We start from the raw sequence: 27,253 nt of genomic DNA on the forward strand, positions 1-27,253 counted from the left end.
GATCGCTCCCGCTCAGTCTGACAAAATGAAAGCCGCCTTATTCATCTCAGTTGTGTACTTTTCGTTCGTCTCTGTCCGACCGGCGACATCGGCCCCGTATGACGAGGTAAGAGATCATTACTGACTAAGGAAATGTCTAGAGATAAAAGATAAAACAAGAATTGTGCGGTAGATTAATTTTGCTAAGAAACTATAGCCAGTTACGACTAAATTATATAAGTTCCTTGTACGGTTATAGACAAAAATTAATCAATAATCGCCCAACATGAATATAAAATATTTCAAATGACTTAATTAAAATTACCATGACGGAACACATTTATGAAGGCATGAAATCGGTCACGCACCTAAAATTAACAAGAATGAGTGAAGTGCGTTTTATTATCATGTTTTTAGGATTAGCATATAATCAATTTAGCTTCCTTTGTTGTCGAGAGAGCATAGAGGACTCGCGGAAGGTTTGTTCCATAATCACATTTTTCAAAATTAATCTCAAAATTTTTTTAGCTTTCTTTTACACAACATATAAATATGCAGCAAAGTAGATTTGTCAACGTTTCCAGAGAAAGTACATAATAGTTTAAAACATTCAAGTTTTACACGAAGAAATTAGTAGCTCCCCCCTCACTGTTTACTTGTTTTTCGATTATCTACACAAAGTTTTGTCATATTGAACCCAACATGAACTAAATTGAGTTAGATAACTATTACATCGTTTATTTCACATTTACACATGGTTTTTGTTTGTGACGGTATGAGAGTGTAAATGTATAAGTTCGGACAATGTTGGTTCCCACAAAAGAGTTTTATAGGGATTTAATCATGATCTAAAAATTATTGGAAGAAGTTTGTTTATTTAACTACTTGTTGTGCAAAACGGAGGGGCTTCTAATGCCAGTTAAAAACAAAAATCTCTTGTTTTGTATAGATCGTTGAGTAATCTATTGCGTCCTTGCTGCAAGGTCGAGGCTAGACCAATAATTCGAATAAAACCTGTGAAAAGGTCTACATTACATTGACAATAAATTGTATTAATCGAATAAATAAATAAACTATAGTCACTGCTTTTTTAATCACAGCAACGAAATAATCCTGGTGAATTCCTGGATAAAACATGGACGTAGTCAAGTTCGCACGTTGTCGCTTTTTTCTCACAAAATGGAAAAATAGGTGGGCTAAATATTAAGGGGGATTGAGAGAGTGAAAGAGATAAAAGAGAGAGAGAGAGAGAGAGAGAGAGAGAGAGAGATAGTTAGAAAGATGATATGATGTTCTCCTAGATCTCTCTTGCATACAACGTGTGTTACAATTTGCAAAATAAAATATTTAAAAATGATGAAACCGTTCTAAACAACGAAAGATCTTATATTAAAACGATTAGGCTACGTACATTCAAATAATCGCGTGCAAAATGTGTCTAAACAATTAAAGGAAAACGAACAAAACATCATACTAAAAAATATCACAATAAATTCAAATACAAGCCAACAACCTAAAAAATACCATAAAAGTTATGAAAATTAAAGTGTGATTCAGAGAGAAAGAGAATGTATGTGTNATGTAAACAATGTTTGTAAATCCCAGGCCCTGAAGATGATCTCAATAAAGATCGAAACGTTGGCACGATAAAGAAAATGTTTTTCTGACATCACACCCGACCGCATCTCACGATTTCTAAATAAATAAATATATATTGATTGATTTCAATCAATTGTATCAAGCTGTCATTACTGTTACGGCCGTTTTGCTTGTTTATACTTCCGTTCATAAAAATAAAATTAATTTTGATTGATTGAGGAATTGATAAATGAATACTTGTTTTATTACATAGATTGTTTTATTCTCAGTAATTATGACCAGAACGATGGTGTATATCGCGTACACAAACGAATTTGTAAAAAACGGATGGCGAAAGTTCAGTAGCCGTACATCAGATTTCCACATTCGTTTCATTGTTTTATTGTTTACACATTAAATTACCTTTTGTTAATTTTTGTTAATGGCCCATGGTTGTAATACATACATCTAATGGAAAAAATGTCCGACCACAACAATAGAAGTAAGGTTTTTCTCTGTGGAAAATCGATTTCATTTTTTTCCGAGTGTCAAAAAATAAAGATAGATTGTCGCGGTTGGCGGATCACCCGGTATTTCTCAATTATCCGAACCGGTCCATCCACTTACAGAGATGGATCCACCCCTGGTCACATACCACTGACCTTGAGCACTGCAATGAAGTCCATCCCAACAGTTCGCACAAATTGAAACATATATATGCACACTTTAGACTGATAGAAATTTGTTGGTTTGAATAAAACAACGCATTAAAGTTCATATTTCTTTAAATGTTCTTTATTTTTGTCACTGCTTTGCGACATTTAAAAGACAACGGGTTTGGACTTCAAATAATTTCACTTTATAAAGTCAATCACGTGTGGAGTGATTGGTCTGAGAAATTCCGGGAATTTCAATGCTAGATAATGGGGAAGAACAGTTGGCCGATAGGAGAGAAACTCTTTCTCAACAGTTTTAAAAAGTCTTCATTCTATTTTTCTAGATAATTCTAAGAGGAATGCTGTAATGGTTCTAAACATTTTTGGGTCAACTTCTTTTACTTAAACAGCTAATATTAAAATGAAAATGTATAAATTTGGTTCGACAAATTGGAAACAACATGTATCTGTAATACATAACCTATTTTCTTCAGATGCTTAATGGATATTCCCAATGGTATCGCTTTTACCTCTGTTTTTCCTCTATTATTTTAAATATGAAAACTTGATTATAATGAAAAAAAAATGACAAAGATTTTTAGATATTAGGTCAATAATAATTTTAGCCTTCCAAAAGACAAACTGCTATCACATTTATTGATTAAACTTGAACAACAATTAATTCACGTTGTTCAAAAATGCGGACGAAAAAGATAACGATCGTTTATGATAACATTGGTGACAAACTGCGAAATTAAGCGGACCGTGTTGATGTTTACATTTCTAGAAATAACCAAAGCGACAGGTCGCTCTCCTTGAGGCAATGCAGATCAGATTATTTTGTAAAAGTTTCTTAAAATAGATTACGTAAAAAGTAATATATTCAGGATTTTTGAATTACTATTAATAATGTTGTTTGTGTTCTATACAATGTGTATATTTAGATTGATATCGATGATAAACATATATTTACAAGGTTAATGGTAATATTAATCTTTCAATTAATTAATCTTTTTATGCAAGGTTTTGGGTGAAATGAAAAAGTTAGTGCCACGAGCGGGATTCGAACCCACGACCTTCGGCTAAATATGCCGTTACTCTACCACTTGAGCTATCGTGAGTGGTAGAGGAGCGTCGTATTTAGCCGAAGGTCGTGGGTTCGAATCCCGCTCGTGTCACTAACTTTTTCATTTTAACCAAAACCTTACATATAAGATTAATTAATTGAAAGAAGTAATTTGGTCAATAGACCATTTAATATAATGGAGTTAATAGTGTAAAAATTACTAATAAAACACATCAAGCTTTAAACTTTGTTTTAAAAGTGAACTAGTCTAAGGATTAAAATTAGTCAATTAAACTCTACCCAGTATAAGCACACTGTAAGTCACAATGACTTAGCCCTGGAGGATCTTAAAACTAATTGATTATTTTTTCCTAAATTTCCCTACTGAAATTCTTAGAGTGGAATTTTTGAGGTCGATTTAGAGTGTAAAAATTTTCCATTCGATTTTAATCTTTTTAACGATTAGGCTGGACGATTTGTAAATTCCAGGCTGGATGATTAGCCGTCCACTGCACTTTCTCACAGATAGAACTTGCAAGTCAGTTCAATTTACAATTACAAGGACGACCGTGCTGAAATTTATCTCTGTAAAAATTGTTCAATCCTTAAAAATTAAACATGAATAATAAAGAAAATGTAATTATTTTGAAACCTAAAGCGAATTGCTCAATCAGGCCTAATCAATTAATATTAAGAACAAATGGGATTCAACAATTATTAAAAAAAAAATTAAACCAGAGTCACAAACGATTATTTCTGTTTTTAATCTAGTAAATCCAAAAAAAATCATATTTAAAAAACGATTAATTCTTTAATTATTAAAATTAAAATACAGAAAAAGCGTAGATAATTGTATTAATCCATTTATGTTTTAGTGGTCAATTGACCAATTTACTTCACACGTGTAGAAATGTGTGGTGATTAGTGACCGTTAATCGATAATTATTCAGAAATCGTGAGATGCGGTCTGGTGTGATGTAGGTTTCAGAAAAGCATTTTCTTTATCGTGCCAACGTTTCGATCTTTATTGAGATCATCTTCAAGTCCTGGGATTTACAAACATTGTTTACAATTACAAATACAACAACAAATACATACATAACAAATACATTTAGGATGTGGAAAAGTGAATTTATACAATGCAAAATATATTTTATATTCAAACAAAGTATTTCTACTCACTCAAAGTGTTTGTCTTCTGTGTAATTGTGCCATTCTTGCGTGTCGTTTTGAGTGTGCCAGTGAGATTTTGCTGTTTTATGTTTATATAAAAAATTAAAAAATATATATTGCATTGTATATATTCACTTTTCCACATCCTAAATGTATTGTTAATTGTAAACAATGTTTGTAAATCCCAGGCCCTGAAGATGATCTCAGTAAAAATCGAAACGTTGGCATGATAAAGAAAAAATTTTCTGAAACCTACATCACACCAGACCGCATCTCACGATTTCTGAATAATTACTTCTTTAAATTAATTATTCTTTTTATATAAGGTTTTGGTTGAGATAAAAAAGTCAATGTCACGAGCGGGATTACAACCCACGACCTTCGGCTGCTCTACCACTTAACGTGACTTCGATCCTCTCTAGCCGAAGGTCGTGGGTTCGAATCCCGCTCGAGACACTGACTTTTTTATCTCAGCCAAAAGCTTACATAAAAAGAATAATTAATTGAAAAGAATAATTATTTTACAACGCAAAAACTTATAGAACTTATAACAATAAAATTAAGAAAAAAAAAAGTTCGACTAAGTCACAGTAGCAGGATGTAAGGTTGAATCGAATCATGAAACAGTCACTTGAACTGCACGCAAAGCACATTAAAAGCTAGTGTGCCATAAAAATCCGCTGAACTGTTAAAATTATCTCTTTATTATGACAAAAGTAATAATTTTCATTCCCTTATAAGAATCATTTGGCTCATTTGACAAAAAATAAGATTATAGATTTGTTCTGAACTTAACATCGCATTTATAATCAAATTTGGTTTAAACCTGTTTTTTGACGAATTCGGTTAAATTTACAAATATTTATGAAAAAACTTTGTCAAGCGTGAGTACATTCTTAACAGGGTGATCCGTGAAAAGTCAATACTTCAGGCGAGCTTATCCTACACGTCAAATCACCAATCTCTGGTAAAAACTTTTGAATTTTTTATTCATGTGTCTATAATACAAATTTTTACTTTCAGACTTAAAAATCATATTTTGATATTTGTAACACACCAAGGCTCTGTTAAAATTAATTTTGAAACAATTTTTGTCCATACAGGCCAGTTGATAAACACCTTGTTTGGCAGGTTTTAGCTTAGCTCTTGTAGCATAGTGTATTTCAAAGTGATTATCGTACCCGTTGAATATCTGAATATTTTAATGTAGCGATAATTGGCTCAAAAAAACGAGTTTTTCGAGTTTTTTTGTGTAACTTAAGCGTCTCATTTGTCAAGATTTCAAGAAAAATTGCGTTAAGGAGTGTTTTTAACGTAGCGATACACGACTGTGGTAAAATGATGCATATTTAACAAGATTACATTCGCATTGGTTGAATAACTGAAAATTTTAATGCAACAATAACCTGTTCTGTGTTGGTAGTAACGATTTTTAATAATTTTCTTAAAGAATTCTAATAATTTAAATAAGTTAACTCCCTTTCTGTCTTAAAGCATCTTTTTTTAAAATCACATTTTTATCTAGTGGCAGTTGGACTTGTCACAAGAAATCTTTCATCATTTTAATTCAAAATGACTGTCCAAATGTATCTGATTATCTGATTAAAAACGTTTTTTATCAGATTTTTACCTAGTGACAGTTGGACTTGGTATAAAAAAATCTTTAATCATTTTAATTCAAAATGACAATCCAATTGGCCCTAATTAATAAGACGTTTTTTAATCAGACGTTTACCCAGTGACAGTTGGACTTGCCACAAGAAATCTTTCATCATTTTAATTCAAAATGACTGTCCAAATGGATCTGATTATCTGATTAAAAACATCTTTTTTATCAGATTTTTACCTAGTGACAGTTGGACTTGCCACAAGAAATCTTTCATCATTTTAATTCAAAATGACTGTCCAAATGGATCTTATTATCTGATTAAAAACTTCTTTTTTATCAGATTTTTACCTAGTGACAGTTGGACTTGGTATGAAAAATCTTTAATCATTTTAATTCAAAATGACTGTCCAAATGGATCTGATTATCTGATTAAAAACGTCTTTTTTATCAGATTTTTACCTAGTGACAGTTGGACTTGGCATAAGAAATATTTAATCATTTTATTTCAAAATGACTGACAAAATTGAACGTGCTTAAAAATCTTTTTATAGACCTTTAAGCTTTCTAAGGCCACTAGTATCACAAGATCCCCCAGTTGTTGATAAATATTCTGGAGGAACTTCATCGCCCTATTGTTTGTGGGTTGTTAGGTTTTCGGTTGTGTTGGTTTTGATGTTTTCTTCTGAACGTTTGCGTCGAAATAATAACCGACAATGGAAATAACCTACATCACGACCATCCAATGATCACCATGACCTACTTCAAAATGCTTCTAGCGACAACCGACGGACCCAACGACATATAAGCCATACTCGGACAAAATGACACAGATCCTCACTGAAGATGGCGCCGCATGTCCGTCGACAAGTGTCCCGTTCTGCCTGGTCTGTTGATCATATTTTGGGAGTCCCAATCGGAATATGTTGCTCCAAATGTTTTGTGAAAATAGTATTAAAGTAGTGGTAAATATATCCATATGTTTTAATAACAACAATTCCCTATTCTGGTGGATTCTTCTTGCCTGGAATTTATTTCTTTATAAAATTCAGAAATCTTTCCTTACTTCTACTTTACAATAATATTTCCAACCTTAAGAAAATGGTAGTTTTTTTAAAAAGGCAATTTGCTAATAGTCTGCTCACACTCGTGTTGGTCCTTTTGACAATAAACGACCAAGTCTCTTTGCAAACCTCTAAGCGTGCAACGTTTCACACCCTCTGGTTTAAAGGTAGTTTTTGTGTGGGTTCCAGGACATGAACGCATTGTAGTTAATGAAAAAGCAAATAGTGGTGCAAAACTGGCCACTGATGATGAGATTCTAGTTAAATACATACACAGATTTTATTTCCCACGCTAAACAAAGGCAGGAAGAATGGAGAGAAGTATGAGATAATAAATTAAGGGATATAAAACCGAACGTCGGCCCTTGGTGATCTTCAAGGCGCGAATCGAGGCTCGAAGGAATTGTTTTGGCGCGACTGAGAATTGGACATAGCAGACTTACCTACGCTGAGTGTGCGGGTATAATGAGCAGAAGTCCAGTCTACAATTGCTACAGGGTCACGGTGAAATATCCCTGAAGAATGACCAACCAAAAAATAACTATAATTAAGAATTCTTGGAGAGTCCTTCTCCTAGTCATAAATTTGATTTGATCTTTGGATTTTGGCAAAAAAAAAGGTATAAATAAAAAATATATATAGGAATATGTATGTATGAGATAAGTCAATAGATATAAAATTATATAACCGTTTTCGTGTGGCTACGGTCGATGCAAAAAAAACATGCGTGTTAGGCAACGTTTGATTTGTGAAAGGTTACACTTGACTAGTGAAAGACTGAAATATACTTGGAAATGCTATGTAAGTAGTAAATTAGCCCAACAGTGATATTAAAAATACGTTTTCAAGTTTTGAACAGCCGCCACTAATTCACATAAACATCCATAGGCACAAAACCACGACTTATCGGTATATTAGAAAACACGAAAAAAAGACAAAAACATGTGATGGGTTTTATTTGAAAAATTAGTTTTCCTTATTCTTCTCAAATTCTAAATGTATCGTATTCACTTGGTGTTATATTATCTAATCTGGTTACTTTTGGCGAGCAAAATAATTTGGGCGGATCATGCGAAAATAATAGGGGGCCGATTGGCCCAGCCGGGCGAATTTCCTTATCAGCTTTGCATGTACGGCGCGTACAGATGCGGGGGCGCCCTGATATCCATGAAACGATTCATTACCGCCGGTCATTGCTTTATTTATAAAGGAGTGCGTTTGGACATATCCAAGCAATACATGGTAGCCGGAGTGGTGAATTGTTATAAAACCGACGACCCGTATTTTCAACAGAGAGGTATCGTAGATTACCAAATGCACCCCGAATTCAAGAACAAGAGGGACAAGACTTCCTATCACGATTTTGCCGTTGGGACATTGGACAAACCGTTTATCGAGTCCGATCGTGTCAAAGCTGGTTCGCTTCCGACCGGCGATCCGGAAGATTTCCGCCAACGCTGGGTAGATTACGTCAAAAGCGGTAGAACATGCACTGCCATGGGTTTCGGAGCACAGATGGGTGACGAAGGCGTCTATTCAATGAAATCGGGTTACGACATAAGAGTGATAGAAGTGCAACCGAAAGACGACAAATATTGCCAAAGTACCCTCTTATACAAAACGGACAAGAAGCTTGACGGCGAAGTTTGTGCACTGGCCGTGGACCCTAAGAAGGACAGCATGGCTCCTGGTGATTCCGGCTCGGGTTTCATCTGCGACGGCTATCTCTTCGGTGTGAACACTGGTGGATTATTCAAGGAAGGCTATAATCTCCAGCTTTACACACTCGCTTATCCTTACATAAATCTTTTCTCATTGAATTCGTCCGTCGGTCTCAGTGCTCGCATGGTCCTCGTCATCTTCGGTATTTTAACCGTCGCTTCAGTCGATATTGTACACCTTTGAACAATAAACACATCCCTGTCCGAACTGTTATTTAAAATGTATAACAAATCCGAATTAATTCCGTAAAACACATCACTCGAGATTTCTGAACAAAGTCGAAAGTGAGCTACTGGCTAATTTATATTAATTCATAGGCCATATGTAAAGCCAATTGTTTTTTTTTAAAGATGTTTATTTTATTTATTGCTATCTGTACATAATATACATTGAACAAATAGTTAGTTATAAACAAATCTGACAGACCTGTCAGACCAGGAGGCAGTAAGGAGAGAAACCAACTTTTATTTAATTGGGAGGGAGTTAAAGTTAATTCGGTTGGTTAGATAGAAGGTCACGAGGCCATCGTCGTTTTAAACGGCGTGGAGGATTGTAAGGGTGAGATGTTGAGGAAAGAGTTAGGGCTAGTGAGTTAGGGTGGAGGGAGAGTGAGTGAAAAGTGAAGAAGCGTGATTGGATAAGATGTTTGACGAAAGGGATTTTAAGATCTTTATGGATCGTTTGATTTGTGACATGGAAGGGAGCATTGAGGATACGGCGGAGAACTTTAGATTGAAAAGACTGAATTTGTTGGATATTTGATGATTTGGCCGAGCCCCGAAGCTCGACTCCGTAGGTCCAAACAGGTCTGATTTGTTTTGTAGGCGGTTAGTTTGTTATGTATGCTTAGTTTTGATTTTGGTCCAAGAAGGTGTCGGAGTAGTCCATATCTTTTGTTAAGTTCTTGCCGTTTTAATCGAGTATGTGGGTTTCAGTAAGTCTACTATCTAAATAAAGCCCAAGATAGCGAACTTGGTTCGATGGTGGTATTATTTTGTTGAAAATGTGCACTGGTTGACAGGTTTGTCGTTTGCGCGTAAATGTAACTTGTTGGCTTTTTTGTCCGTTTATCCTGATCCGCCACAGATTGCACCAGTTAACAATAATTAAGTTAATAAGGTTCAGGTGTTGTTGGAGTGCTTCTGTTGCTAGGATAGGATTTGAGTGTGTTGATAAGATTGCGGTATCGTCCGCGTAGATTGTGATTTGTGTGTTTGGATGTGTGGGTATGTCAGTAGTGTAGATGGTATCCCCAAAGCCAATTGTCCGAAAAAAAAATTGCACTGTTAGGAAAATGTCTACGCCGATAGATAGAAGTAAAAACCTGCAGTAAAGTTTTGACAAAATTAGTAAATTGTAAAGGGTCAGTATGGGAAGGTAACTAAAGGCATCCAAACAAGAATCAATCAAGGTTAAATTGTAATAATTTCATCGTATATGTTTATATCCATTATGTGTTAGCTAAACAACAGGCGGGTGAGCATAGTTAACCAACAAACATAAATTTCACAATAATACATATAAAATAACTTACACTCTTTTCTCCACTAATTTACAGAGCACTCGCTTATCTTCTGCAACTTTCATTATTTTCATATGCTTATTCGATATCCAGAATGGGATGGATGAGAAATTCCAGGGGCTAATTTAAATTATATTCGATGGCCTCATGAACTGCGAAGAGACGAGAGGCTGGCTATTCAATCGGCCCCTGGTGTCCCTCAAATCTCCAGTTTCAATTTGATCCTAATAACACTCGTCTTTCCAATGCCAGGCACGTCAGCTTAGATGAAACCAGTGGTTTCCCAAGAGAAATTGGTATTTTAAATCGTTTTCCCCATAAATACAGTTTTGAGTAAATCCAATGGAATCAGCATTTTCTGTACGCCTTTGTCGTTGCTTCAATAAATTCTGCCACTTGTAATACAACTTCATTATATATATTTTTATATATTAATCGAAGTTTCACGTTTTTTAACGTTTAATAACTGAGTCCTTGTCTAAAAAATACATAAAAATGTAAATTGCTAAGGAAAAAAGACTGACAGATAAAATTTGTTTTAAATTTGTAATTAACATTTCAATATCGCCTATTTCCTCCTCTTGCCTTAATTACATTTCGAAGGCGCCTCGACATACTTTCTACCAGACTGGAAATGTCTCTTTGCTGGAGACTTGGAGGTTAGCCAATTCTTCACGAAGAGACCTTTCAAGATCGTGGAGTGCATCAGGAAGAGATGGACGTGCTCTTATTCGTCCCTTGGGGTTCCATAAATGTTCGATGGGGTTCAAGTCTGGAGAACGGGCTGGCCAGGGTCTTACCTGATGTATGCTGTTGAATGTAGTTTGTGATGCGAGCGGTCGAAGTAGTTTTACGGTCGAAACATATAGCTAATGTCTCTAGTCCGGAATTATCAGGCCTGATAAGAAATTGGAAATGAACCAACTCACGGGAACACTCTTCACTTGCCGGGATCAGCCCCTTTCTCTTCGTAGGAACTCTCCGATCAGCACGACTAGGATCACAAGCCACACAAACACATACACTTTTTTAAAGAATATTTTCTTTCCTCGCGGAGACCACCTCTTCCTCGGAACGTCTATATCGAACTGACCCTCGTTGCTTTTTTGTTCCAATCTCGGACCCAGTGCCCTCCCGATCAGGATCTTGCAGGCCGCGAATTGCTTCCTGCTTCTCGCGCTTCTCTTCTCGGTTCGTCCCGCCACTATTTAAGCTTTATTAATTTTTTCCCGAGAAGAAGGGAACAAAATGTAATAGAGCAACATGTGGACAGGCATTATCGTGCATTGGAATCGAATTGTCGCTGATTTCATCGAGGATAGGCAATGCATGATGTTCCAAAATTTCACCCACAAAGCGAGTGGCCGTCGAAGACCCTCCACGAACAACAAACCACTCTGGGCGACTTCCCATTGAAATTCCCGCCCACACCATCACTGAGCTACGTTGAATAGGTTTTCTCTGGGAAAAATTACAGGCTTTGTACCTTTCATTTCTCCTTCTACACACTCTTTCACGCCCATCAGGAGATCGTATAACAAATCTACACTCTTCTGTAAAAAGTACAGCAGACCAACAGTCTAAAGATCAATGGCTGTGTTCTCGAGCAAATGAGAGCTATGCAACTCTGTGTTTTCTAGTAAATTCTGGTCCTCTTACGGAGCGAAAAGCCATAGTACATACTGACTTAATCTTCTTCGAGCAGTGTTTTCAGAAATTTGGATGTTTCGAACTTCCCGGAGCTCATGAATCGCTTGAACAACACTAAGATGCCAGTTTTGCAAAATTCTCAAAGTCAAAAAACGGTCATCTTGTGGTTCTGTTACCCTAGGCGTCCAGTACCGGGCCTTCTATGGTAAGACCCAGTTTTGCGAAAACATCTGACGTCTTGCAATGTTTCGTAGGGAATTCTGATGGCAATAGCCGCATACCTGATGGAACGTCCATCATCAATAAATGCCACACCACGCACAACATCCTCAGCACTAAATGGCATTTTTATGTTTAAAAATTGAAATTAACAAAACAAAGATGAAAACTAAACAGTTTATTGCTTCCGGTTTCAATAGTGATTCATCAGAGATGACCCACCTTCAAGAAGAAAAATCAAAACTGTTGAGGTCGAAATGTAAGAAAACATCGTTACTCTAATCATGGGCGATATAAACGGACATGCCAGTACTGCCCATCGGGGAGGAGGTATGTTCTACAGACATATCGCTGAGGAACACAGAACACAAGTAATGTCAAGTTTTAAGAAATGATCTTCACTAAATAATAAGTTATTAAACGCCCAACTCAAGAAAGAATTCTTGATAAAATGTAGAAGAAACAATGTTTTTCCTAATTATCTTAATAACGTGTAACGTAACATCTAATAATAAAAAAGGACAAGAGATGATCTATTATCCTACCTTCAAGAAGGAAAAATCATGTTATTTTATTGGATGTGTGTACAGGTTTTTCAAATTTCAACTTACACTGTTATAAAGACGATCCTTTGTTATCTGCTAGGCGAGTTGGCTCTTGAGTGGAGAGAACTATATTGAATGAGATTGTTAAGATGATCGCAAATCACAAAAGTCAGTGTAGAAAAAACCTCGACGCGTATGACATGGAAAAAGATAAAATTCATTTGAGTAATTGCTTGCTAAACAAGTTCGATTTCAGGCATAGAATTTACGGTGAGAACGTAATAATTGAACGCACGGTTTCAACATTTTCATAATGGAATGAGACGAATCAAAGGCCTGCCTCGTCGTAGAATTCCAAACGAGCTTAAAAACGACGGCTCATTAGTGGCTTGGAAGATGAGGGCAAATTAACTGAAGCAGACATTTCGTACATCAAACAGGCCTGAAGACAGAATCGGTGAACTATAAAATTCTATTCTTTTGGAGGATTTATTTGTGGGAAACATAGTAGACCTAGAGTGTTCAGCAATATGTTTGTATATTCGATTGGTTTTAACATATTTTGTAATAAGATAGATAAGTGGATAAAATTTGTTCACAGTTTTCTCTCAAATACTTGTTATTTAAAGCTCATCTGCTATGCTATATATATTTGTAACAATAAAAAAGAATCAATTATATTTCGTGGTCCGATTGACCAAATAACTTCTTTCAATTAATTAAACTTTATGTAAGGGATTGGTCGAAATGAAAATGCCACGAGCGGGATTCGAACCCACGGCCTTAGGCTAAATACGCCGCTGCTCTACCACTTGAGCTATAGTGACTTCGATCCACTCGGACACCAACTCGAAAATTCGAACGGTTGTACATTGAGAGGGAAGTTGGTGTCCGAGTGGATCGAAGTCACGATAGGTCAAGTGGTAGAGCAGCGGTGCATTTATCCGAAGGTCGTGGGTTCGAATCCCGCTCGTGACACTGGCTTTTCATTTTAACCAATACCTTACATAAAGATTAATTAATCGTAAAAAAGAATGCTTTTTGTAATTATTCGATTAATTATATATTTAGTATGGAGCATGTAGGATAACGATACCGTTCGAAATAATAACAGTTCAGATCGTCTGGCGGTGTGGAAAAAAGAAGATACTCCTTCGTACTCTCTCTATCTACAAAATATCATTCCTCTCCTTAAGGGAGGAATACAATGAAGGCAAATTCATATATACTGATGTATCCAAAACTGAAAAGGGTGTTGGCTGTGCTATATTTATGGGAGATAATTGCAAAAAAAACTCCCCTCCCGAGCACGGCCAGCATCTTCACCGCAGAACTAACCGCAATATCGTTGGCCCTGAGTCAGATTGTTAAACTGCCAAGATCAAAATTTAATATGCACAGACTCACTCAGCGCAATCTCGGCTACACGGAACAAATTCTCCACGGACCCTTTAGTAAAAAACATCTATCAGCTCATAAGGGAATTATACGAGGCGGAACGTGAGGTCGTTTTTCTTTGGATCTTTGGATCCCGGGTCATGTCGGCCTAAAAGGAAACGAAGAGGCCGACAGAGCGGCAAAAGAAACCACTAAAATGCCGCATGACCCGGATTTTCCGATCAGCCCAGCAGACATCAAAAACGCAAAGAAAACGTTAAGTTGGAGTGAATGGCAAATCCGCTGGGATAATATGACCGAAAAGTTGAAAGCAGTGAAACCGAAAACAAAACCCTGGGTCCCGGAAAAAATGGCAAAGAGAGACAGGATTATCATCACACCTCACACGATTAAGGATAGGCCACACGAGGCTGGCACATGGCCACCTCTTAATTAGAAAGAGACCCTGAGTATGTCCTCTGTGTGGTGCAGTTGTGATAGTGAAGAATATCCTAGAAGAATGCTACACAGAGAGCGGTGCGACCTACCTTCCGATATCTCAAAAATTCTAAGGCATAACAGCGACCATAATCGATTTATGACATATTTAAAATCACTAAATGCTTACAGCCGCATATAACCCCCACATGTGGTTCACCCCCCATTGTATTGTACGAACGTATTTATTAGCGTGAGTGGTTTACCATGCATGGGTGCGGCTGTGACTGAATATCGAGTAACTCACAGGCCCACCGAGTTAGGTTAGTGATAATACATTTGTAGTATGATTGTGGGAAGGGTCGACAGCGTCTTGGTTGTAGTAATACTACCGAGATGCTCCGTCCTTTCTAGTATGATCGTATTTATTAGCGTGAGAGGTTATGTGTGAATGGACGTGGCTGTCGAGGAATATCGAGTACTCCACAGGCCCGTCAAAAAAACATTAGGATTAGTTTTATGGACGAGTGGAATTTGTACATACCGTTCGAATGTATTTATTCGCGAGAATGGAAGGAGGTCGGCAAGGTTAGAACCATCTTACCGACCACCACTTCAGCTGTAATATTAGGAAACTGGGTTTATTAGTATAAATGTGTATGTAAATGGTCAAATACTTCAGTTTACCACATGTGGAGGGATACAAAGAGAAATGCAACAAAAACCGTAAGGTCCGATGAGTAGCCAATTAGAATGACTTTATCAGTAGAAAGTGCAGATTTTTCCAAATGTGAGAAAGATATACTCGTGGTGCCGGCCTTATTTGAAAAATAAAATGCCTCGACAGTCAAACATGGCCTTATTTGAAAAATAAAATGATTATCAAAGGAAATAGTTTTGATTGCATACCGGGCAAACAATTAAGTTTTTAATAACCTCAACTTTATCTTCAAACTAGATTTAGTTCTGCAGAATTTCTGAAAATATTTGAGCAGTGTTTAACGATTTTTTGACGATCGTATACAGGAATTTTCCCCTCCGTTTAACGATAATTTGACGTTACGTATTTATTTATAGTTTTTTTATTGGCAATTTTTATCAATGTCAAATTGTATTATAAGGTCAAATGAATCGGCTGAGCGAAGACGGTCAGAATAGAGCTCGTCAACGTTCAACTGGACGATAAAAGGTGAGAATCTGGGTTCGCCGGCAATTTTCCTATTTCGTTTCATAACCGTTTGAGTCATGCACTGCCCTTTGACGAGGATCCACCGCTCCTACTCATGCATATTTCATCCGGGGAAAACGTATCATTTCTCTCACGACGGATTGGTAATTTTATCCTCTCATCTCAGTAAACGTGCTATTTTGTCGTAAATGTTTATATTTATCATAGGTCTCATGTTGAGATTGCAAAGCAAAAAGGTAGGATTTGTTCTGATTTGCCGATTTTATAACAGTTCAAATGTCTAGGTTTTTGCTTGTTCCAAGTCCAAGATAGATTAAAACTTATATTGACGTGAACATGCAAAATTTGACAAAGTAATGGATTTGAATGCTTTGACTGACCTCCTATACATTCCCATACAGTAAGTCATGGCCTAACGGTTTAGACGTTGACACGGCGCTCATCACTGTAAGGTAAGGGTCCCGGGTTCGAATCCAGTGACCATGAATTTGAACCCGACATACCTACAAATGGGCTTTTTTTTAAAAAACACAGGCACCCCGAGGGTTGATATAACCTCTGCTGTAGCACATCAGTAGACGGTTTGGCGAATTTCTGCAGAGTGATTTGCTACAATTAACCGTTGGGTGTGAGATCAGTTACACTTCGCGGACAGCAGCATGCGAGTCCTACAAGCGAGAATTACTGAACTACGGGCGTACTGCTTGCAATTGAGGTCGGACTCGTAGTGGTTCGTGGTGAGGCTCCTTGAGAGAAGCCCAAGAGGTGCGCAGTCCCTCCTGGACGGTGGTTAGCATTTCACTTCAATAAAAACCTGTGCCGGCCTGTCTGTCGGAAGTCCCTACGCTAGGGGCGCTCCTCAACTCGGGGTTTCGATAGAGCTGCCTTCTCTATCGATCGGGAGTAGCTTCGGCAGCTACGCTGGCCGGGCGGTCTTCAGACCCAGCCCTGCAGAAGGGCCAAGCGGGGAAGAGCCTTTTTCGTTACGTATTGCACACCCCACCGTAGACGGAAGCGTGTTGCCTCCCTCCTTGAAAAACGATCCCGTGCTCGCACGGGGGACCGATATGGCTCTAGGGCTAGTGCGGTCTTAAAAGATCTTCATGTCCTTCTCAGGACCTTGAGCAAGATTGGCAACGAATGTTGCACATCGGACTTTTATTGTTAAGGGATCGTCTGTCTAATAGTCGAGAGAATATTTTGTATCGTCCTTGTCGTTTAAGTGCAATGGACTGAATTCGACATGAGACGTTTGTCGATGTATAGACATATTCACGAAATTGATCAAATCCCCTATGCTTAACGATAGATCACACGCTTTTATAATTTTATTTCAGTTCAATTGCAACTTCATTGTTGCTAAGATATTACTTAGGAGTAGAATTAACAAAAATATTTTCTACGCTGATTTTGGATGTTTTTATGAAATTTGCGGAAACGGGATATATATATGTCATTATCACTTTCACTATCGTCAGCATCATCGAGGGAATCTCGCGGCCATTGTCTCGGATTCGGCGGGGTGGGTTTGAGAGGGGATTCGTCGGTATAGGAGGTTTCTAATGCGCTGATTTAGGGTAGTTGGGAGGGTTTTGTGGGCTTTGCGGTAATTGGAACGGATTTTATCTTGAACTAGGGATATGTAAGTCTGTATGTGTAGATAGATTCGATACATAAAATGTAGCATCTAGTATTTTTGTAGTATTAAGGACTGGGCAGTTTGAATGCGGTGGATGTTGGAATGTTTGGCTGAACCCCACACTTCCTGTCCGTAAGTACATATCGGCTTAACTATGGTGTTGTAAAGCAGCCGTTTATTTTTGAGAGATAAATTAGAACGTTTGTCAAGAAGTCGTGCAAGAACTGAATATAGTGTCATAACCTCCTGACGTTTCAGACTGTGCGTGGTTTCCACGTCAGGCGTTTGTCGATGTACAGTCCGAGGTACCGCACCTTAGTGAAAGTACTGCAAAAATTTGATCCATTTCGTCAGTCACAGAAAGTAGTTTGTTCTGGGTAGAGGAATGTAAAGTTAAACTACTGGAATTTAGGCATTACACTACACTTCTTTAGCTAAGGCTCAAGGAAGGCAATGACAGGATCTTTGTGAGAGGACAGGATTGTAGTGTCACCTGTAAATGTGAACAGCAAAGTATTGAGGCATTAAGGATGTCATCAGTTAATTAAGAAAAGGATCGGACCCAGAACACTCCCTCGGGGACTCCTACCCGGACAGGATGAAAATTTGACTTAGGATAGAAATTCACCCCAACGGATCATCAAGCATTAAAGTATGAATAAAAGCCAAAATTCACTTACATTATTTTTGAATGAATTTATTAAAACCTCCTTTCACCACCGTATTGGTGTGTTGTAAACACACTCTGTCACACATGTATGATATAATCTCCTGCAATTTAATATTTTTGTCACCACATACTGTCAATTCGTTTAATCTTTTAATAATTTATTGCCATAATTCAGTTTAAAAAAAAAACAACAAAACAATAGGTTAAAACAATTTGGCCCTAACAGTTTCAGATTGTAATTAATGATTTTTCAGCCATCAGGAATAACTTTAGTATAGTCTACTTTCGATTTTATTCGCCAACATTCAGTCTATAATATTTTTTTAAGGCCTAAAAGTAGTTTATTTTTGTGTTTTAATCGGGGCGATGCATTTCTTAACTGATTCATTAGACTAAGAGCTGAAGTATAATCAGCTTTTGAAAGAAGCTGGACCGGTTTTACGAGTTAACGTGGTTAATTTTTTCGATTTCCAGACAATATTTTTTTTACGGCAAACATGCCACGTGAAATGTTGAAACGTGAAACTTTGGCGAAAGTCGTGCTCAACTTTTTTCCGCCACCCCAAGTCTCCTGAACGATTTATGAGGGTAAACTTGTGTAAATTGTGGCCGAACCGTGCACGCATAAAAGGCAATTCATCTCAAATAAGTTTTAAACATTATGGACTTACTTTTACACTTAGCTGCATGCAAATTCTAATTTTTTCTGAATGTCTATTACATAAGCTGAGGAGAACAAGACGTAAAATGCCAAAATATAAAACAGTACGTTGAGAAAAACACCATTTATGGTCATTGACATGTATTTTCGCCAAATTGCACAATTGATTCTTAGTCATCGTTTTAAAAAATTGGGTTATTCCTACGGGCGTGGTAAATTAAAAAAAAATTAAAAAATTAAACACTTTTGAGAGCAAGTTACTTTTTTTCTTGTGCTCCTCAAAACACTCCCTTTAATAAGATAGCCCATCAAAAAATCACTTAAAATCATTTCTCCTCACCAATCTAGCTTATGCCCTATCATTCCACGATCCAAAAATTTTAAGAGTAGTTGACACTTTTCCCCGCTATAGAGATCAAAGAACTTGGGTGCATTCCTGGACGGTGCCGAGGTTTTCAGGGCCTGGCACTCAGGCACCTTCTATACACCTAAACGATTTTTACCCACCAGTTAAACTATCCTTGAATCCTATCTTACTGCTTCAGAGTAAGTGTATCCAGGTAGAAACCTGTACAGGCCGACGTCTCTCAAGGGGACGTTCTTTACCCCATTCTTTATACTAATTATACTCCTAAGTTTTCCATTGTTACAATGCAATTCATTAGCACTTTCTCACATTTCTTTCTTCTAAACCGAATCCTATTCAAGTGACCTCCAACACCGAAGAAAACTTTGAGATTGATGAAGACTGGTGCGAAAAGTGGAGGACAAGAAAAAAAACTAGTCTTGTTCTCCACTACACTACTGATTTCCACTCAAGCCTTGGTACTTGCTAGTATTTCCAAATTAAGCAAAAAGACCCTTTCGCACAGGGCAGTTTATTTGGGCCTAGCCTATTCGTGCTCTTCACTAGCGACATACCAGAGAACAAATAAAATACCACGGTAACATTTGCTAATGGTCGGAAATTAAGGCGGTCGGCACCAATGCTGAAAACGAAAAGAGGAAAGAAGAAAAAACGGTACATGAATATCACCAACCGGAAATTTCAGTATATACCAGACCACCACTACAATCTTGAAATCCCGTACGCCATCGAGGTACATGCGAAGTTACGATTGAAAACGCACGTCAAAAAAAGAGTCAAGTGGTCAACATCAAATTCCGAAACATGTGATTGATGGGAAAGAACTACCCAATACCCTTCGAAAGTAAGATCTTACTTTATCAATATGTCCTCAAGACCATAGGGACTTATGGCATCCGGCTCTAGTTCTGTGCTTGTAAGATCAACCGTACAAAACATACCGTCATACAACGGCTTGAGCTTAGCGAACTGAAATGCACAGAAAATGCACTAGGTATGTCGGAAATGAAGACTTTCGATGGAAACAGAAGTGGACAATATTTTAAGTTCTGTAAAGCCCACCATGGTCAAGTCAATGTAGAAGAAACCTGTTAGACATTGAACACCGAGCAAGACGACTCAAACGTGTCAAACTATATGATTTATTAAGGTGACGTTACAAAAAATGAAGAACTAAACGACAAAACAATTATTTTATGCGTAAATGTTTTATTTTATTATATATTTTACGAGAGTTCGCAACAGCAGAGGTCATATAAACCCTCAGGATGCCGGTGTTTTTGAAAAAAAGCCCATTCCTTTTCAAAAAGATAGTTCCTACTCACAGTAAGTTGCTTTGCAATGATCCGGATTTCGAGCCTTTTAGCTCATCATCAGGTTGTAGAAGTCCTTCAACCTGATGATGAGCTAAAAGGCTCGAAATCCTGATCGTTGCAAAGCAACTTACTGTGAGTAGGAACTATCTTTTTGAAAAGGATTGAACACCACACTCACTCCATCATTTATCATTTCTATTAAAACGCCCATTTGTAAGTATAGCAGGTTCGAATGCAGGGCCGCTGGTTTCGAACCCGGGACCTTTACCTTACATTGACGAGCGCCGTTTCAACGCCAAAACCGTTGCGGCTACCCACGCACCTTATATTTTATTATATTATTTCATCATGGAAAGATTACTTATTAGCTAGAGTGTAATATTAAAAAAGTCGTCCACCTTTTATTGGAGGAAAAAATCAACCTTCTGGCGAAACTGCCTGTTCAACTCAGCGATATACGACTAATAAAATTAATCGAAATTAAAATTCAGAAATTCTACATTCTAGTATAGATTCTAGACATATGTATGATGGAAATAAAATATATTTATCTTTTAAAAATATGGAAAAGTCAACAACCTGTTTGCATAGTTATCTACTATACTCTTTTTGTCGATGATGGGTTTTTAAGCAGCTGTGAATCCGAAAGCGAATACATCCAAATATTAACACCTTCCTTGCTTCTTTAATAATTTCTGTTTCCCCTATACCAGTTGGTGTTTAAGTGGTAGGAAAAGGGCTAAATTATAGTGGGCCGGAATCATTATCGTCTCATCATTAGCAGCGGATTTCATTTGCATGCCTAGACGAGTTTCCATCGTTTTATATTTCAAATCCTGTTGTTGATAATTGTCGCTGACAAATCCCGTGATTGACGTACTTTTAACCGATGTAATTAAAATTAGAAACGAGCCGGGAAAAGGAGCCAAGGCCGGGCTGCCTAGTTAATAAACTATTAACAAGCGCCAACCTGAGCCTTGTAACAGATCGCGCCCTCTCATTTACCATGCCGAGGCCCGGCGGCTTTTTTCCTTTTTTTATTCTTCTCCTTTTTTTTATTGTGATCACCTCTCCACCCAAAGAAGCTCCTTGCAGAGCTATGACCTCAGAAAGTTACAAGCTCTTTGTGGAATCCCATCCACGTTTTACTACGTTTAGTAATTACTCTTTGCTGAAGAGCTACGAACGCCCTAGATGCCACTTTGTGTTCACTCTTGCACAAGTAAAAATTAAAAATAAATAAACCACCGTCTAACAATCCAACTTAATTTTAACTCATTATACAATTATTCAGAAATCGTGAGATGCGGTCTGGTGTGATGTAGGTTTCAGAAAAACATTTTCTTAATCGTGCCAACGTTTCGATCTTTATTGAGATCATCTTCAGGGCCTAGGATTTACAAACATTGTTTACATTTAACAAATACATTTAGGATGTGGAAAAGTGAATTTATACAATGCAAAATATATTTTTTATATTCAATCAAAGTATTTCTACTCACTCAAAATGTTTGTCTTCTGTGTAATTGTGCCATTCTTGCGTGTCGTGTTGAGAGTGCCAGTGAGATATTGCTGTTTTATGTTTATATGCGTTGGATTCGCAAGAATGGCAAGAAGAAGTATTTGTTAAATGTAAACAATGTTTGTAAATCCCAGGTCCTGAAGATGATCTCATTAAAGATCGAAACGTTGGCACGAAAAAGAAAATGTTTTTCTGAAACCTACATCTCACCAGACCGCATCTCACGATTTCTGAATAATTATCGATTAACGGTCACTAATCACCACTCATTATACAATCATGAAATCATATTTTTTTTACATCTGCATAAACTAAGAATAAATTAAATTTAATTATTATCATTCAAAGTTCCCCAATTGCTCTAGATCAATTATAATCTTTATTTATTTTTTGAATAATATATTTGGTTTGTTAAGTAATTGTTTGAGCCTTAATTGGAGGCAATAAATACACTCTAATCTACTTGATGTTGAAATTCTGTCAGTATTAAAAATGACGAAAATCGGAACATTGCATTAATCAACAACAAATAATTATAATCTTGTATTGGCAATTTAGCCTGGATATCAGCCCATTATTTATAAACAGATGAAAACTGACAGTCTAAGAGAGTTTTTTAAAAGTAATTTTATTGATTTCGATTTTTCTAAGCTCAATTCCTTACATGTAACTCTATCTTTTATTGATCATATAAATGCTATTGTAAATAAAGCTGTAAAACTGCTAGGATTTATAAAAAGAAAGTCCAAGGATTTCAACAATACAAATTGTTAGAATTAATTAAGGTTTTTAGTTGGGATAAAAAAGTGGGGTTGAGATGGGAAGTTAGTGTCCAAGTGGATGGAGGTCACGATAGCTCAAGTGGTAGAGCAGCGGCATATTTAGCCGAAGGTCGTGGGTTCGAATCCCGCTCGTGACACTGACTTTTTTATCTTGACTAAAAACCTTAATTAATTGTAAGATATTAATTGGTCACTATACCACGAAACTCGTGAATTTAATACAAATTGTAAAAAAACTCTATACTTTTCAATTATTCGCTCTATTCTTGAGTTCAATTCTCCAGTTTGGTCCCCAAGTTGTCTTACATCAATAAACTTGAAAAAGTTCAAAATAGGTTTTTAAGATTTTTAGCCTATAAATTACACTTAAACTTAGACCATATAAATTATGATGAACTAAGAGCTGTGTTGGAAATTACCCTCCCCCCCTTAAAATAAGAAGAGATATTTATGATGTTATACTTTTATATAAATTGTTAAATTTTATTATAGAAAGCCCTGAGCTTCTGCAACGAGTTTATTAAAATGTTCCTTTGAAATTAACTAGAAAAATCTATTTTCTATCCCTTTCTGTAATACTATCTACTCTCAGCACCTATTATCCTTATAGCATGTAGGCTCATGAATTCAGTAGAGGTTAATCTATTCTGTAATAAATTACAAAACTTTAAAAATAAAATTACACCCGCTTTGAGTGTTGCTCCAACATAAACAATGTATTGCATGTTATGTGTATGTGATGTAAAATGGCTAAAGCCACGAATAAAGATTATTATTATTATGTCTCTGATTTGACTTCTCAAGGCTTCCTGCAACAAACACCCGATTGGTGATTTGGTGGTTCTGATGCTGTTGGACACTAGGAAGTGGGAATTTCTGTTCTCCAAGCACCGCAGCCTTATGGCTTATTGTACTTTCCTGTTCTTGTACGTTGTCAGACATTGGTCTCATATGTACCACCACTAAAGTTATGCTATTGAGTGATTTCAGCCCCCCAAATGTTCCTCTATCACCCTTTACACTTACAATCACACCTACAACAATTTTTGGGGTTCTTGATATTCTGCCATTGATACTCTTGTACTACATACCTTTCACGCTTGTCAATTTTTTTCAGAAAACAAACACAGACTACCAACCATGTAATTAACCTAAAAGAATCTGTATATATATCTATACTAAGATCCCATCTTAATGGTCATGACACATGTCCCACAAAACTTCATTATCTCCTTTCTATTCAATTCTATCAGGTATCTCACAGGGCAGCGTCCTAACTCCTCTGCTTTATATATACCTACAACCTACCTACACAACCTAACACTATCATTTCTCAGATTACATGGCAGCTTCTTTTAATCTCCAAAATCACTTGCATATCCTCAAATCCCAACTCCGACAGTATGGAATCAATGTTAATAAAACTAAATCAACATATTTACATAATATTCACATATATTACAAGAAAATGCTCCCACCAGCGTACTTGAACAATGTTCCCATCCCTGTTGTGAAGCATGTACAATACCTCTTACTCTTCCTGGAGAAACAATTGATGTGAAATACCCATATAGAACACAAGTGTGTAGACTGTATCATAAGGTGTAGCATATTAAAAAGACTCTGTGGCAGATGATCTAAACTTACATGGACAAACAAAAGAAAAATTTACTTGACATGAACAACACATGTTTCTATATTTCCAGTCACACCGTCCGTATGGATCTAAATGTTCCTCTTGTTACTCATCTAGCCCAATCATGCTAGAAAATAATTCATTCCGAATCATCACCTTACAGAAGACTAAAGCATCGGGTGGCCCAGTGTCAACCTCACTACTTGATATCGGCCTCCTAGGTTGGAGCCGATCACACTCATCGTGTTGATGTAATAACAACTTCAATCACTGGGAGGTTCAACAAATATCACTATCAAATCAAAAATCTTTAAAAAAAAAATTCATATATAAGAACAGCTTCAGTGTTACTGGTAATTTTTGAAACTTGGTGAAACCAAACAAAAAACAAAAACAGAGGATGCTGTAATTTTTGACAGTTAACATAACACACCATCAGACTATAAACTGTTTGTTTTGTTCATCATATTTTATACCAACATTGTCCAAAGAATTTTTCCATCAGCTCTAAAAATATTAGGATAATTGGATTGTGTTTAATGATATTCTCTTTCTTAACAATTTTTAAACATTGAATTATTCGCTTTTTCAGGAGCACAGGGCAGTTGCCAAGCTTGTGGGGCCGAATGTGTCTGGAAACATCACCTTCACGCAATCTGGCAGTATCCTGCTTATCTCCGGCGTTGTCGAAGGGCTGAAACCAAAAAGCACCCATGGATTCCACATCCATGAAAAGGGAGACCTAAGCAGTGGCTGTGCCTCAACTGGTGGACACTTCAACCCTTACAATGTAACTATATAAAATTTATCCACACATAAACAGAGAAATGTATATATAATTTTTTTTTTAAACAAAAAACTTTGTTACATGAACTCTTCTGGCTAATAATAATTAATAAATCATATTTACCACTTAAAAAGAAAATAAATTCAAAATCATCTCATTAAAACATAATTAATCTAAAGCTTGTGCTAAATGAAAATATAGTGGTAAAAGAATCAAGCAATGCCAGCATGTATATTTAAAAAAAAAATCTATATGTTGCAGTTGGTCCTAGTATGCGACTGGTCGTACCAGAGTAAATATTTAAATGGATTTATAATTTTTATGTAAAGTGTGGTAGAGAAGGAAAATTAGTGTCACTCAAACCCACAACCTCCTGGCCTTTGCCCCGTCGTTCTAACCACTTGAGCTAATGTGACTTAAAAATTGTGTGTGTCAATAGCGGGACTTTACAATTTAAAAAATAAAATAAAATTGTTGTCATGATAGCTCAAGTGGTAGAGCAGCGGTGTATTTAGCTGAAGGTCATGGGTTCGAATCCTGCTCGAGGCACTAACATTTTTATTTCCACCAAAACCTTATGTAAAAAGATTAATTAATTGAAAGAAGTAATTTGGTCAATAGACCACTAAATATAATGGATGTAAAATCTTGTTCTGTTTAATAAAACATAACTAATTATTTAGTTTAGTTTCTATTAATAGTGCAAGTAATTAAATTGAAACTAAATTAGAGTAAATAAAACTATTTTAGTTTTTTGTGTTGTTATTGAATTTTTTTGTTTAGAAACATCATGGTGGACCCACCGATGAAGAGAGGCATGTTGGAGATTTGGGTAACATTGATGCGAACGAACATGGAGTTGCTGCCTTCACACTTTCGGACCATGTTGCAAGCCTTGTAGGCCCGAACTGCATCATTGGACGTGGAGTTGTTCTTCATTCTGATCCTGATGATCTTGGCAAAGGACAACATCCTGACAGTCTAACAACAGGACATGCGGGATCAAGAATCGCATGCGGCGTCATTGGCACACTGTAATTTTTTCTCTCTCATAGTATACGTTTTTCTTCATTCTTTCATGTACTATTTATTTACGTAAATAAATTAGTTTTGTCTATGTCACTGTTTGTGCTATCGCTTTTTTCCTTTGACCTCTTCTAAAGCCTTATCCTTCTTTTGCTAAATTCACTCTTCAACCGCTTTGTGTCGTCTTTGCCAATTGTTTTGAAATATTATACGTTTGGGTGGTTCAAGATAACAGAGTGCACCGTTGTCTTTTTTGTTTTGTTTCAGAGATCCTGGAACTGATAAGCTGGAAAATTCAGCAAGCAGGTCATCACCCTACTTTACGATCTTGACTGTCTTCGTTGTCTTTTTAAAATTAACCAACTGATAATTACAAAAAGAATGAATTACATCATATTGGAAATCAAACCATAGGTCTTAATTAATGTACTTAAATTTTAAAAAAAAAATATTTATACCAAAAATATAATGGTTATTTGTAAATACTTTGTGGAATTAAATTATTTTAAATGAACGCAAATATTTTTAATTGGTATTAGGAAGAAATAGAAAATAAAACTAAAAATCAATTAATAAGAAAATTATTAGCAAAAAAAGGGTATACAAAGTAATGTGATAATAAATCAATGTTTAATATTTAGTTATTAAAAAGGCAGTATTAATCAAAATTATACATTTATGATATTAGTGTAATACAACGTTGCTAAAAGAAAAAAATGATGTTCTATGCAACTTGTAATTTAATTTTTAAGCAAACCAATTTATGTATTAAATATTTACAAATTATTTTATTTATGAATGAAGTATTTTAATTTATCTAGTATTAATCAATTATGCTACATGTTGCAAAAATGGCAAAATGACACCTTTAGTTTGTAAATGGAAGTTTCCAAAAGAAAGTATTACAATGTAATAAGTATTTTTAGTTTAAAAAAAATTATGTGACATATTCTCATCATAACTTTGGAAATTTGATTAATAAAAAAAGGGAAAAAACAGAAGAAGCTTATGAATGGAAAGTATGAATGTGTAACTATTAAATATAATATATGAACATATTTCA

The 27,253-nt window shown here is 36.2% G+C and overlaps 2 protein-coding genes across 2 annotated transcripts; both read left to right on the plus strand.

Moving 5' to 3' along the window:
* On the plus strand, positions 1–27,253 carry LOC106669936 (superoxide dismutase [Cu-Zn] 2-like). The gene is made up of 4 exons (XM_014399827.2): positions 1–106; positions 24,970–25,167; positions 25,948–26,198; positions 26,458–27,253. Exons 1-4 carry the CDS (start codon positions 26–28, stop codon positions 26,555–26,557), a joined length of 630 nt encoding a protein of 209 aa, XP_014255313.1. The 5' UTR covers positions 1–25; the 3' UTR covers positions 26,558–27,253.
* On the plus strand, positions 7,808–9,156 carry LOC106669933 (submandibular glandular kallikrein-9-like). Its single transcript, XM_014399823.2, has one exon. The coding sequence runs from the start codon at positions 8,119–8,121 to the stop codon at positions 9,025–9,027; it is 909 nt and encodes a 302-aa protein (XP_014255309.1). The 5' UTR covers positions 7,808–8,118; the 3' UTR covers positions 9,028–9,156.

This window comes from Cimex lectularius, unplaced genomic scaffold, assembly GCF_000648675.2.
Source record: "Cimex lectularius strain Harlan isolate CLEC.00 unplaced genomic scaffold, Clec_2.1 scaffold20, whole genome shotgun sequence".
In the NCBI taxonomy this organism is placed as follows: domain Eukaryota; kingdom Metazoa; phylum Arthropoda; class Insecta; order Hemiptera; family Cimicidae; genus Cimex; species Cimex lectularius.

Excerpts from the sequence above, each read along its gene's own strand:
- LOC106669933 (XM_014399823.2), top strand. The coding sequence starts at position 8,119 with ATGTATCGTATTCACTTGGTGTTATATTATCTAATCTGGTTACTTTTG.
- LOC106669936 (XM_014399827.2), top strand. The coding sequence starts at position 26 with ATGAAAGCCGCCTTATTCATCTCAGTTGTGTACTTTTCGTTCGTCTCT. Across the intron at positions 25,168-25,947 it reads GACACTTCAACCCTTACAAT|AAACATCATGGTGGACCCAC; the intron begins GTAACTATATAA and ends TTTTTTGTTTAG. Across the intron at positions 26,199-26,457 it reads TGCGGCGTCATTGGCACACT|AGATCCTGGAACTGATAAGC; the intron begins GTAATTTTTTCT and ends GTTTTGTTTCAG.